At 34.2% G+C, this 15,956-nt stretch overlaps 1 protein-coding gene across 1 annotated transcript; it reads left to right on the forward strand.

The window, feature by feature from the left end:
• Positions 1-1,215: 1,215 nt before the first annotated feature.
• LOC145242598 (uncharacterized) lies at positions 1,216-5,647 on the forward strand. The gene has a single exon (XM_080105705.1). The coding sequence runs from the start codon at positions 1,603-1,605 to the stop codon at positions 4,165-4,167; it is 2,565 nt and encodes an 854-aa protein (XP_079961831.1). The 5' UTR covers positions 1,216-1,602; the 3' UTR covers positions 4,168-5,647.
• Positions 5,648-15,956: the final 10,309 nt, after the last annotated feature.

Genomic DNA, 15,956 nt, shown 5'->3' on the forward strand with positions numbered 1-15,956 from the left:
GAAAAGGAACTGAATCGGAATGCAATTTTTTCTTTGAGATAACATAGTGCAAGGATAAAAAGAAAAAATTGCTAGTCAGAATCAAATATCAATTTGAGAGATTCATAGCCATAGATGACAAACTTTGATAAATTATTATATAAAGAAGAAAAGTTTAGAAGAAAACCTTTTTTACTAAAACAAACACCTTGAAAACTTGTTAGCCAGAAATACTTGTGATTGTAAAAACGTACCTATCTTCCACAAAGACTGCAAGTTTCATTTGGTTATATGTGTGCTGCAGCTATATGCAAAAATATCGGACCTATTTTTTACTTTTATCCCTCTGTGATGACTTTTTCATACCTTTTGTTCATCAAAGTATTTGACCAATCTTATTTGCTGATATATTCTAAACAACACTTCATAATCTCAAAACAGTCAGCATTTTATGCGAAACTTCTAAACTATTATTAGACTCAAATCTCATCCTAAATCTATTTCCTGTATGCAGATAGCAATATATATATATATATATGTTTGTGTATATATTTAAAAAGAATGTTAAAATATATCTATTTAATTTTGCTTATATTTAAAAAATCTTATAAAGAAAATTAATAAAAAAATTAATTTTTTATTTAAAAAATGATATTTATGTAAAAATGGATCTTGATAATGAATCAAAAATAACCCAAGATCAAACAGAATAAAACTAGTCTATAAATAAAATTTAGAGCATTATTTTATTGAATCTGCAAATGAATTCATTAAATATAAAATGAAATAGATATTAAATATAAATGAAATATGATTGACAAAATCTAATTAGAAAATTAACTTTTTGAAATTCTAAAAAAAATTTAAACATAAAAATTACACAGTGATAATATTAAATGATTTGATAATACGATTTAATGAATATAAAACGTAAACTGAATATTTTATTTTAAGGAAATGAATTTGTGTTATTATTATTATTATTATTACATAAATATAAATAGTTATTTAAATATATCAAATAATTTATTACAATGAAAATGAGGATAAATTAATACTATAACTTATTTTGAATTATCTTAAATATTTTTGAATTAGATTAATATTTATTTCAAATATTTTAGAGCTGAAGCCTAGGTAATATACATGCAAAAAAAAAAAATTGTTTTTAAAATTTGGAAAAATATGTATTAAAATTGACAGGCATTAAAAAGAAAGTTTTATTCTATTCAAATAATAGTCAAATTTGTAACAAAATATTGATTTTTTTAATCAATAAAAAATATTATATATTAATACAAAATATATGATATTATAAATAAAATATATTATATAATGTTACATATTATATAACAATAAAAATTTATTACTATGATCAAAATAAAAATGATTACATATTGATGCAATAACGATTTGTGTATTAGATTAATATCTATTTTAAATACCTGAGCCTGAAACAGAAAAAGGAGAGACATCCTAAAAATTTGGAAAATATTAAAATTGTTAGTTTAGGGTTAAAATTAAAGTTATATTTTATTTATTAAAAATTATCACGTCTGTAACAAAATATTGCATTAAAAAAAAAATTTAAGAAAAGTTGTCTCTAACATACAAAGCATCGAGATGTATCCGATCCAACCTGTATTTCCGATGAATATGCACAGCCAATCCAACTTTTACAGCCAACCAATTTACAATCCTGGCAGTCAATTAAAAATACCTGACAAATCTCAAATAATGAATGCATTGGATAAAGGCGATAACTTTTGTTGGAAAGATTTCTCGCTTACCCACAGCAGTAACCACAATGACGATGGTTGTTGCGATCCGTCAAATAACACGGGAACAACATTGAACATACCAAATGCAAGTAGTAGTAGTGGTAATAGTGGCGGTACCAGTAATAATGAAAATGAGCTGAATACACATCCAGGACAGAGTCCTTCCGAGGGGGAAGTGTCTGGCAGTGGGAATGGCGCCGAGAAGACTTTCTTTTGCACGTTTTGTAAGAAAGGTTTTACGAATCCGTTTTTTTTAAAAAACCACGAGCTGACTCATACGGGCGTCCGTCCGTTTGATTGTAATTCTTGCGACAAGGCTTTCACGCAGAAGATCAACCTGAAAAATCACTTGCGAACGCATTCTGGCGAAAGACCGTTTCAATGTTCGCTCTGCCCGAAATCATTCAGCCAACAGGGCAACCTGAAGCTTCACTTACGAACCCACTCTGGGGAGAAACCATATTCATGCGAGACGTGCGGCAAGTGTTTCTCACAGCGGATCAACCTGACGTACCACAACCGCATCCACACAGGCGACATGCTTCACTGCCAGTATTGCAAAAAGGCCTTCTCGAACGAGTTCTTCCTGAAGATCCACGAACGTGTTCATACTGGGGAAAAGCCTTTTAGCTGTAACTTTTGCAGCAAAACTTTCTCGCAGGAGACGAACTTGAAGAACCATCTTCGGACTCACACAGGTGAGCGGCCATTTCAGTGCAGCGTATGCGCGAAGGCATTCAGCCAGCGAGGCAACCTGAAGCTTCATCTGAGGACCCACACAGGAGAAAAACCATACTCTTGCAATGTCTGTGGGAAGGCTTTCTCCCAGAAGGTCAACCTCAACGACCATAACCGGCTCCACACGGGCGACCTCTTCTACTGCAGCTACTGCAAGAAGCCGTTTTGCAACCAGTTCTTCCTCAAAATCCATGAGCGGACACACACGGGCGAGCTTTACAAGTGCACGTTCTGCCCAAAAGAGTTCACGCTGCTCATCAACCTGAAGAACCACCTCCGGACTCACACCGGCGAGCGTCCATTTTGCTGCACCGTATGCGCCAAGTCGTTTAGCCAGCAGGGCAACCTCAAGCTGCACATGAGGACCCACACAGGCGAGCGTCCCTTCAAGTGCGACCTCTGCGAGAAGTGCTTTTCCCAGAAGACGAATCTCGACAACCACCGGCGGATCCACACGGGCGAGATGTTCAAATGCGAGTTCTGTCCAAAGGAGTTCACCCTGCAGATCAGCCTCAAGAATCACACCCGCATTCACACCGGCGAGAAGCCATTTCATTGCTCGTTCTGCAACAAACTTTTCTCACAGCGGACCGAGTGGCTAAACCATGAGAGAACTCATACAGGAGAAAAGCCATTCCGGTGCCAGCTTTGTCCGAAGGCGTTCTCGCAAGGGGGAAACCTTAAGCTACACATGAGAACTCACACCGGGGAAAAACCCTTTAAGTGTGATACATGTGGTAAGGCTTTCTCGCAGAGGGCCAATTTGAATAACCACAAGCGTACTCGTACCGGCTGCGATCTGTTTGTCAAAAATGTGCCAACAGCTCTGTCGCCTTCAGGAATCTCGACGTCATCATCGCCGACGCCGTCAACCCACGGCAGCTATGAAATGTACCCAAAGCATCATCCGACATCGTCATCAAGCGGGATCATGCTCTCTCCTTCATCTACATTAAAAGGTGATAAAGAGAGTACAGCTGGTCATACGATGGGAGTAAATCACGGCCATCATCATCTGCTGGAGGGTAAGGGTTCCCTGCCTCTACCACCACTGCTGATCCCGCCCCCACCATCATCATCTTCGCCAAACTCTTGTTCGTCGTCGCCGACAGGATTCAACACCCTATCACCCCGGGGCGATCAGCAACAAGACTCTTTGCAGCGTGACCAACATGAGCAGCAGCGGCACCACCACCACCACCATCACCACCACCACCATCACCATCATTATCACCATGATCAACAACACTCTTCACCAAAGTCTAACACTAAGAGCATTGAATCTCAGCAGACCCCAAACCAACATCCCCAACAACAACAACAACAACAGCAGCAGCATCAGCAGCACCCACAAAGCCAGCATCAGCAGCAGCCCCAGCATTCACCGCATAGTTACCGGGAGCCACAGACAACAATGCGCATACCAACACCGAGTCTCCCGAGGCTTAACTCGGCCACCCCATACCTACATGAAATGCCTCAAAATTGGGAGAGCAACTATTTGTGGTCTCGGGGCTATCCAATTCCCCCACTCCTCGGTTCTGGTTGGCCCAACATGCCTACTTCGTATTCCTGTAATGTAAAACCAATCAAGCAGAATTCTTGGAACGGTCTACCGACAATGCACAGGGGTAAAGGAAGTTCTGATGATCGTAGCGATCCAAAATAATCCCCATACCCCCCACCCCCTAATTATTTATTCAATTTTTTTTTTTTTTTATCATTTTTATTCCTGAAATGATTTTGACAAATTATCTCATCATATTTTGTATAATCATCTTGGGGAAAATTGACGATCATTTTCGTGGACTGATATTTTTTACTTATTGAAAATGTTCTGTTATTTTGGTTTTCAGCGTAGCAACACCATGTTGCTATTTTATGCGTCATCGGGAATGCGCATGAATTTGTCTCTCTTTATTTATCAGACAAAACATACAACAAATTTTTGGCAATGCATAGTGTGGCATCTCTTTTGATGTAGGCAAAGTCATAAACGGGAACTTAATCCCCCCTGACATCAGACTAGTTTACTAGGTGGCCAACAGATGTCTCTGTCTGTAGCATGCCATTAGCTTGTATACATTGCTCTTGCTGGTGGTAGTCTCCCTTTAATTTGCGATTAATATCTTATCTTGCTTTAATTTAATTCAAGTTATGGTTTCACAGGCCAAGTGAATTGGCAATTGTCATGTTGAACATAAACACTGGTTGTCATTTATGATTGTGTAAATGACAGCCAGTGTTTATGTTCAACACAGCAATTGCCATTCACGTGGCCTGTGAAATATACATTTAATGCAAGTTTAAATTTCTAGTGGCTGGTGTTAGGTGTAAAATTAGTACGTTAAGGGGTGTATTGATGAATTTATTATTATGGCAAAATCGAATAGTCTAGTAGTCTAACATTGCATCAATATATATATACAGTGTATCACAAAAGTGATTACACCCCCCCCCCTCACATTTCTTCGAATATTTAAGTATATCTCTTTATGGGACAGTACTGAAAAAATTATTTTTTGACATAATGAAAAGTAGTTTGTCTGCAGGATATATATATAACAGAGTTAATTTATTTTCCCCTCCAAAATAACTCAAAATATAGCCATTAAAAGCTAGATCCCTGGCAACAAAAGTGAGTACACACCGAAGAAACTACTAAAATTTCTGTCTGAAAACCGATTAAAAAGATTTTCCCCAAATCTCAATACCCCTTATGTCAGATCTCGAGTCTGTAGACTGAAAATTGACGGAGTAGTTTTGTAGGGAAATGTACACACGCACGCACATACACACACATACAGACAGACTATTTCACTTATATATATAAATTTTGGTGTTCTTAAGGATTGATTCTATTCAAGTTCCATTGTCTAAAATCCTTGTTTATGGTGTGCATCCAAGTTTTTTTTGATCATCTAACTAGTTCAGACTTCCACCTCATTTTCTTCTCCAAGAATCGCTACTCTAAATATGGTCAAACCAATGTAACCAACTGACCATCATGAGCTCATCAAGCATTGATATATTCAGCCTTGTCAACAGGCTGTGAGAACCAATAATCCGGTTCTAATCTGATAAAATATATATATATATATATATATGATTAGTTTTTTTGGAAAAAGAATTCCAGCAGAGTGCTCAATTAAAAGGAAAATCCAAATTTTAAGAGCGTACTTATATTTTGTGTACAGAAAGTTGTTAGTTGAGACAGGTCTCAACTAACAACTTTCTGTACACAAAATATATATATATATATATATATATATATGACATTGTCTGTCTGTCTCTCTGAGGAATGGTCTCAACCAAACTCTTTCATTGAGTTTTGGTGTAGAATTTTTGGGAAGAGTACACTCTGTATGTACTGCACCAAGACGTTGGAATTTCCAGGTTGGTATCTGGAGGCGTGTTTAATTCACTGAAAGAGATGCACCCCCAGTCTTCATTAAGACATGCATCTAGGATAAGGAAACACTCTGATGTAAAAATCTGAGGTCTACTGTATGCTCTGCCTTGTAGCAGTCACTGGTTCTGCACAAAGCCTTCACCACTATAAAGAAATCATCTGTGTGGATTCCCGAACAACTTGTGGCTGACCTAATACATCAAAATCGGGAGAGTCCATCATCATATAAAAGAAGAGAAACTAAGAGGAGGCTCAACACTGATATATTCTTTGTTAGAGATATATTCTTTAATAACTCCATAGTATATATATATATATATATATATATATATTTCTGTGGAAATATATTTTATTCTCTTATAATATATACCAATCCTTATTTAAGAAGCTCAATGTAATTACAGAGCAATATAGTGAATAAATGACAAAAGACTATATTCCAAAGTTCATGATATTGACCATCTTTTCATGATATTGACCATCTTATGATTTATTCCTTTCATTCAGTTGACATTTACAATTCTTGGCAATATCTGTTTCGTAGCGCAAAATCAATTACTTAATTATTATATCAATCAGTGAATCTATTTTGCCCTTAACTCATCTGAAGAAATAGCAACAATCTGTCAAAAGGAAATAAAGTGGGTTTTAACATTATTAAAATCCAGAAATATAGTGCGTTTAGACATCATTAAAATCCAAAACTCTCAAGAATTGTATATGTCAACTGAATTAAAGGAATAAATTATAAGATGGTCAACATCATGAACTTTAGAATATAGTCTTTTGTCATTTATTCACCATATATATATATATATATATATATATATATATATATTTAAATATGTATGAATAAAAAATCAATATGAAAAATAAATGTATTTATTTCCTATGTGTTGACATGTAGGAATACAATAAGTCTTTTGAAAAAACGAGAATGTTTCCTTCAAAAGCACATAATTTTTTACCGATCCTTCAATCTTCGTCAGTGTGAATGATAGAGAACATGAGTGTACGGGTAGAGTTAGCAGCAGGAGGGGCATTGGTATAGCCATTAAGGTAAAGATCTATTTGAATATGACCCTTCCAACATTTTTGAATGGAATGGTCAGCAACTTGTGTGGCCTCTATTCAAAACTAAGTCTTTCATAAAACTTTGAATTGGACACCCACGCATTCGAGGAACATGCTCGCATATGTGAACATACATGCATATACACTCACGCACTACCACTTATGCTTCTTTACGTACCCATACATACACAGGATACGCACACACACATTTATAGACCTGTGTACATATACAGCTATGGATTGATGAGCAGATGTAAGTGATAAGCTAAGTGGATGCTAAGTAGAATCTTTTTACGAAAAGCTTGGACTTATAGATTTATTATAGTTCTAGGTTTCAGACGGAGTCAAAGGCACGCTGTTGTCTGGATTGTCTACACGCACATAGACACACACACACACACGCATGTTTATTTATTTTTTTAAAACGCTTCTGTAGATTTTGTTAATTGATACATACAAACATATGATGTTAAAAAATAAATAAAATAAAATAACTAAATAAACGGAAAATATTCTTTTTTATGTGGATCATCATTTACTTAATTTCTTCCTCTCTCTCTCTCTCTCTCTCTCTCTATATATATATATATATATATATATATATATATATATATTATATATATATATATATATATATATGCGGCATAATCGCTTTGACACACTGGTTCTCGTCAAATCACTAAAGTTAAGAAATGTTGAACCTGGTTAGTATCAGATGGGTGACCATTTGGGAATTCTAGGTGTTGTATGTGCTCTCCGCTTATCTCGGCATTTGTTTCCAGTCGTCTTGTACATACACTTCACTTGCCACTGGTATATAACACTGTTGACTTAGGAGAGGTGTGGTTGGAGATTGCGCACCGCCTGCCATGCGTAGGCACCTCTTGGTGGGTATCCATAGTCTGTCAAAGACTGAAGGAGCCTGTGTGTATAATATATAAGGAGAGGATCAAAAATTTCTATACTAAATAAAAAAAAAAAATGAATCTCTAAACGTTTTTAATCATCATATTAACAGAGAGGAATTTATAGTTTTTTTTTATCTAAGAGGTAAATTATTTAAAATTTTAGTGCAAGTACACTATAATAGCAAAATGTGAAGTTTTTAATATGGACTTTTTATTGCCATGTTCCAGTAATATCCAAAAATTATGAATTATAGTAAGGTAAAAAAATTAGCAAAAACAAAATTTGACTAAAAAATATGAATTATAGTAAGGTAAAAAAAATTAGCAAAAACAAAATTTGACTAAAAAATATGAATTATAGTAAGGTAAAAAAAATTAGCAAAAACAAAATTTGACTAAAAAATATGAATTATAGTAAGGTAAAAAAATTAGCAAAGACAAAATTTGACTAAAAAATATGAATTATAGTAAGGTAAAAAAATTAGCAAAAACAAAATTTGACTAAAAAATATGAATTATAGTAAGGTAAAAAAATTAGCAAAAACAAAATTTGACTAAAAATTATGAATTATAGTAAGGTAAAAAAATTAGCAAAAACAAAATTTGACTAAAAAATATGAATTATAGTAAGGTAAAAAAATTAGCAAAAACAAAATTTGACTAAAAAATACTAGAGAGTTCCAAGCGGACGTAAATAATGTGTAACTATTGCCAATTTTTAAAAAATAAATTGTATGTTAACAGTCATAAATACGAGTTACTTGCCTTGTTTCTAGAATAACTGAGTTACTTCCCTTGTTATGTCACGTGTTCCCAAAGAAATATGGTGATGTTTCTTTTTACGGTAAAGATCTAAAACTTGTATATTTTTAAATAATGCAGTAATATTTAAGTACTTTTGACCTGCTAATTAAGTATATATCATTGCTTTTAGTTGAAATTGACACAAAAGTCAGTCGATACCATTATTTTTTTTTTTTTTTTTTAAATCAATTTTTTTTCAATTTTTGAATTTTGCTATTATGGTGTATTTGCATCCAAAATTTGTATAAAAATAAAAAAAGGAAAAAATGAAATGTCTAAAACCAACGTAGCTAACTGATCATCAAGAGTTCATCAAACATTGATATATTCATTCTTGCCAGTTTAGATTTTAAACAAAATCGATAAATTCCTCTCTGTTAGCATGCATGGTTCCCCGTGAATGTACAGTGAACGAGGCATAAAAAGCATTTACCCTCCCCCCCCCATTTAGCCCCAAAAGTCCTTCACGGGCTTCAAATCATGATGAAAATTAACAAACGGTGCAATTTTAGGCCTTAACATATGTAAATTTGAGTTCTGCACTATGCAAAAAAAAAAGAAATGACTAAGTCCATCATTTGCCCTCACCCCATTTAGTCCCAAAAGTCCCCAAGGCCTTAACATATTTAAATTTGAGTTCAGCACCATGCAAAACTGCTAAATAGACATACACAGAAAGTTTGGAACAAATATGGTAAAATAGTCCCAAATATGGAGTGTTTTTATTAGCCCTAAAAGAACCCCTGGGGCACACCCAAGAGTTATCTCGAAGTATAGACAAACAAAATTATATAGAAATCAGGTAGTTACACCTTTTCAGAAAGTTTTATAAAAATCCAAGGCATCAATTTTTTTTAATAAACACAAAAGTGTCAGTTTTAGCCATTTTAACCTGAAAGACACCCTTGATGGGGGCAACCAGAGTTTTCCTGGAAAAATCCGTTCTGTTACTTTTTTACTCATATCATGTTTAATGTTTGTTCAAAATTTTTAAAAATTCAACAGCATAGTATATGAGGAAAGTGCGGATGGACGAACGGACAAGGGTGAATTTACAGGTCCATCCTCCTTTTATCGGATCAAAAAGCGTTTAGAGATTTATCTTTTTGATTTAATATAAATTTGTTATCCTTTCCTCATATATATATAGATATAGATATATATACACGCTTTATTTTTTTATTATCATATTATCTGTTTAGTTACACATGTTTCGGTTACTGAATTGTATTAGCGATCCAGTAACTTTGTCAGACTTTACAGAAAGACTTTTTCTGTAAAGTCTGACAAAGTTACTGGATCGCTAATACAATTCAGTAACCGAAACATGTGTAACTAAACAGATAAAACGGTAATAAAAAAATAAAACGCATATTTACTCTGCAATAGTATTGAGTACTTTCTTCAGGTTTTTACTAATTACGATTTTTGCTATATATATATATATATATATATATATATATATATATATATATATATATATATATAAAATAAGAATTACACTTAAGTTTGCCAAAATGATCCAAGATGGCAAAACTAAGTAAATTATTAATATATTTATAAAATAATCTCAACCAGATGTAAAAACTCAATAAAACCAAATAGGAGATAGAGCTTATAATAAGAACAAGTAGTTAATAAAACATGTTAAAAAGCACTTTGGAAAAGAGTTAAAAATATATTTAATTTTAAAAAGGAAAAACTAAATTAATGGATTGTCCTTAATCTGCAGAGTTTCGAAGAAATACTTTCCTTCTCATCAGAGGGTAGGATTTAGCAAAATGCGGGATTGGATTTTGCTTGCAATATATATATATATTACACACACACTATGAAGTTATAAAAGAACATATCTTTAACAAAGAATATATCAGTGTTGAGCCTCTCTTAATTGCTCCTCTTTTTATATGCTGATGGACCTTCCCGTCGATTTTGACGTATGAGCTCCACCATATCAACAACTATTTATCCTTTCCAACAGAGTGTCAGTTTTCTGATGTGCTGTGTCTGCTGAGACCCGACATTGCACATCCACCTGATCATTTCTCTGTCATTGCTTCAAAGATTAGTAAGTCCAAAGAAAAATTCCTGGAATTAAAAATGTTGAAATCTTCTGCAATAACGAGAAGCCATTTTGAATAAATCTGTCTACGGTTATTTCATTTTGATCATTTATCTTTTTTCCACAAAAAAAAAAAAAAATGTTCGTCATTCTTCCCTGGTAACAAAAGATGAAGATGATTTTAGTCAAAACGATGAATGGAATAAAAACGCTGTTTTATTGCTGAGTTCTGGATAGCATTTATTCTGTTGACTGTTTATAATGCAGCCATTTAAGAATGAAGAGTTAAACCTTAGCCTCTCCTCCAAGAATTACTAACCAATCAGAATCTTGGATGCAGTCACAATCATTAACCAATCAAAAACCTTGTTGCACTTATAATGAAAAAAAAAAAAAGAAAAAGATATGCATTAAATTAAAAAAAAATAAGATAGAATTCTTGGTCTTTTTACTTGGATCAAGATGTAGTATCTGTTTGGTCCCAGGAGGACATCCTCTCAGGCAATACCTCCTCTTTGGAGAGGGTACAAGTTTTATCCTGTTGTGAGAGAATGCCAATGAAACTATACACATTATTTTTGTAACTGATCCCAGATGCTTCCCACCTTTTTTTTCCCTACATAAAAATCGACCTTGTATCATAGTTTGCCCTCATGGGGAGGCAAGCAAATACAACCAGTTGTTAGTCATGAGATGGTTTTGTATTTGCCCATCATAGCAAGAGATCCATGTTTTAATCATGGTAAAAATGTGTTACTGTGGTATGTTTTTGATAATTTTATTAGATGAATATTAGAGATCAGTGTTTCATTTAAACTAAAAAAAACAACAAAAAAAAAAAAAAAACGGAAGACAAATCAGTATTTTTCACGCTAGCAAACTATATTTGCTTCAAGGACAGTCATCTGACTGTTATTGAGTGACCTTTCACCTTGATAAGTCATGACTCCTTAATAAAAAAATAAATTATGTCCATAACTTGCTTCTCTAGATACTGTACTACAAGCTGTGCTTATTGTGGGAAAATGCAAAAAAAAAAAAAAAAAAATCTTTGATGATTGATCGTGATGGAATGGACCAATATTTGTCTATGGAGACGGAAGAAGAGAATGTAGTTTCCGTTGATTTTTTTGGCAAAATGGTGGTGGCGGCAGTTGTTGTGGGTTAGGATTGTGCTTCTGCTGAACAAAAAAAAAACCTTTGGAATTCCTAGCTTTTTCACATTTTTAAGGAATCTGTTTCAAAAAGAAAAAAAAACTTCTCTTCTGTTTCTTTTTTTTTTTTTTTCACCAATGAAATGCTTTGCTTAGTTTGCTTCTTTTTTTAAAAAAAAAAAAAAAAAACAAAAACAAAAAACTTATACTCTAATTGTAATGTGCTTTAAATATATATAACAACCCGACAAGCATTTGTTAAAATCCAACTTTATGGAAAGAAATGAAGGTGCTCCAATGAACTACAAGCTCTTGTAATCCCCTCAACGTAAATACCCTCAACAAACCCGACAACCAGCAAACTCCCACCCCTACACAGTAGAGATCCCCAGATGTAAGAAAGCCTTCTACTCTGATAATTTCTTCCCTAGGACTGCTAGACTTTGGAATATCCTTCCGTGTTCCTGCTTCTCTGTCTGTACTGACATGCAGAAGTTCAAGTGTAATGCAAACAGACATCTTGCTGGTCAACTCCCTACAAAGTATCCCTACAAATTATGTCCCAAATAGTAGCCCCCCCCCCATATCAAAGTGGAACCGTACCTTGTTTGAGGTGAAAATGCAATAAAAAAAATGGTTCTACATTTCTGAATTTTTAAAATGAGGATTGATTATTTGGATTATTTGGATACTTCAGACTATTGTTCTCATCCTGAGTGTTTATTTTCACAACGTTTCAGTCAATGTAACATTGACGTTCTTCAGGTGTGTCTTGTTGAACTTGAAAATTTTTCTGTCGAACTTGGGAATTTGCATGGAATTTCGAAGAGAACCCTTTTATTTTATCAATAGGTGTAGCATATTGTCAGCCATGACTGAGTAGAAGTCCTCATTCATTCGCAATTGTATTTGTGCAGGCAACACTAAAAAATACAATTGGGAGTTTTTTTTTTTCTTGGAATCCTTTGAGATGAGTAATTTGTATATTTATTTATTTATGTGCAGACTGTTATCCTCATCTTTATAGTTGTTGTTGTTTCTGCCAACTCATCCTGTGGCCTTCTTCAGGTGGTTAACCATGATGAAATAGGAATGCTGAGTCTCTTAACTGTATCCTCAATAATTAAAAATAATATATAATACTATTTCGTACAGACTTGATTATGGAAGACCAGATAGGAATAAAAACTTGGATTTATAAGACTAAAAAATCCAACTATGATCATCCTTTGGGGTTCATGGCGCAGTGGATAGAGGCATTGAATCTCTACAGTTCTAGGTGAGCATTGTCTGAAGATAGCGGTTTCAATCCTACCCAAAGCAGACCAGATGATTAGTTGGCCATAACACGGTGAGACAACAATTATAGAGGGCAGTAATTACTGAGAATACAGTTAAGAGACTAAGCATTCTTATCTCGTCATGGTTAACCACCTGAAGGAGGTCAGAGGAATAGTTGGGGGAAACGTGGTGAAATAACAACAATTATGAAGGTAAGGATAACAGTCCGCAAATAAATAAATAAATTGGAAATTACTTAGGACTGCTACCCAGTTATGGTTCTGTTTCAAATTGAAAGTGCACATTCCCAAGTTCAACAGAAAGATTCCTAGAGTTTGACAAGATAAACCTGTAGAAGGTTGAAGGTTACATCTACCAAAAACATTGTGAAAATGACACTCAAGATGAGAGAACAGTGGTCCAAAGAATCCAAATAATACAGAAATTTCTAATAATTTTTAACTTTTTACGTTGGTATTTACCTTCCTCTCATCAAGGGAGATGTTACACAAGGTCGGAATGTCAAGATTTAAATGTCATGGAACAAGATGCAAGTTTGTTTTTGTTTTTTATTTATTTATTTTTTTTTTTCTACTCCCAAACAAGGCATATTGCCACTTGGACGTAAATGGATACTATTGGATTTTGTGTTTAACTGGGAACTATGGGAAGTTGAGCAGCGAGATGTCTGTTTACATTACATTTAAACTTTTATATGTCAGTACAATCAGGGAAGCAGAAAACAGGGATGGAATTCCAAAGTCTAGCAGTCCAAAACAAGGAACTATTTCCAGCATCTAGGGACATAAACAGTGAAAGGGTGGGATTTTGCTGCTTGTCGGGTTAATCAGAAATATGTATGTCGTGGGGGACACAAGTACTATGAGTTCATTAGAGCACATTCCATTAAAGTACTTGTAAAAAAGACACAGGGATGCAACATTTTGTGACTTTATTCACTCTAAATAAGGCATATTGCCACTGAGATATAAGGAGGCTACTGTAAATTACGGTTCATACCTACAAAAACATCATAAGTGGAAAACTGTTACAAGATATTTATTAACATAACATTTAAATTTCTGCATGTTGGTACAATCAGGCAGCAGGTTGGGTGTTCTAAAGACTAGTAGTTAAAACTTTTCGGCATATGGTGGTCTCTGCAACAAAGAGTGGAATTTTGCACTCTGGTTCACCAACATCAGTAGGGGTGCTTCAGGTGATCATCAATAAACCCCCTTCTCATAAGGGAAGTTAAGCAACATTGAACCTGGTCAGTACTAAATGGGTGATCATTTGAGACTTCCAGGTGTATGTGCTCTCCGCTTATCTCAGCATTGTTTCCAGTCATCCGACTTCGCCTTCTTCCTGGACTCAAGCAGTGCCGAATCAGGTTGAGGATTGTGCAACCCTTGCCTCACAATTACACGTGCAGCTGCTTCTAGAGGGGGTATCTTTTGTCTTTCGAGACTGAACGGAGGCGTAGAGAGAAGTTAGAGCCTGGCAGAGTTGATCTCCTAGAACTGCACGGAATGATTTCTTAGCCAGGGCTTTACGTTGCAAGTGAAATAGTCACATTTGCGAGTGATTTTTCTAAATGGCAACTAGAAATAATAAAACGCTTATCTTTTGCCGATTGTGTTTGGGTTTGTTTTTTTTTTTTTTTTTTTTTTTTTCATGGATAATTTTCCAAAGCTTATTATTACCAAGTGAAAAATATCTTTTCAACCTTTATTTTTTTTATTTATTTTTTTTTTTCAAAATAAAACGCGCAAAGTCAAATTATTTAAACAATATAAGTTTAATAGAACAATATACTCTTTTTTAACCAAGGCTGTTTAAAAACAAACATCTGAAGAAATTCAAATGTTTATAAATTTAAATCGTAACAAAAATTTTAAACTCACCTTCACCCCAAACAAGGCAACTTGGATGTAAGGGGCTACTAATTGGGACCATGCCTATAAAAAGATTAAGATATTGCATTTAAACTTCTGCATATTAGTACATCTTGGGAAGTAGGTAGCAGGAAGGGAATTCCAAAGTCTAGCCGTTCTAGGAAAGAAGTTATTAAAGTAAAATACTTTCTGACATTTAGAGACCTCAATAGTGAATTACACTTATTTAAAAAAAAAAAAATACAGAAAAATCTTTATGATGTATGTACTTGTCACAGAACAAAAATATTATATTCCAAACATCATGTACATTTGGCGAGTAACTTTTCAATTTGGCTAGTAAATGAAAATATTTACTCATCGCAGGACAACTAAAGATAAATTTGTTCATAAAGGTTTGTTAGCCCAACAGAAGCAAGTTCACTAAGGTGGGCTCAAACTCTGTCGGACTGATTGTTAAGAATGTGTCTTTGGCAGGTATGAACCCCGTACCCCCTACCTAGTTTCAGCTGAGTCTAATGTAAAATCAGTAGTTGTAAGATTGCCGTAGTATAAGTAACAGAACGCGTAACATATTCTGCAATATTCATTGTAAACAGTTGGCCTTGTTTTGTGGACACAAAATACTTGTCCGTCTATTTCGTTGACATAATGTAGTTGTCTTTTATTAGTGATGACAATAGCAGTTATAGAGATGTTGTTTTGTTTTCGCCTTGTGGTTGGAATAACAAAAACAATTCAAAAGAACAATAGTTAACCCCATTATTTGCTCTGGTTCTGGTTTAATCTTTACAGTAATATTGACATTTAGATGAACTGCATCTTCCTATTTTAACAGGGTTCAGGCAGGAATTCTCTTGCTTTT

Source organism: Euprymna scolopes, chromosome 21 (genome assembly GCF_053919585.1).
Source record: "Euprymna scolopes isolate OS-2025 chromosome 21, ASM5391958v1, whole genome shotgun sequence".
NCBI classification, from domain to species: domain Eukaryota; kingdom Metazoa; phylum Mollusca; class Cephalopoda; order Sepiida; family Sepiolidae; genus Euprymna; species Euprymna scolopes.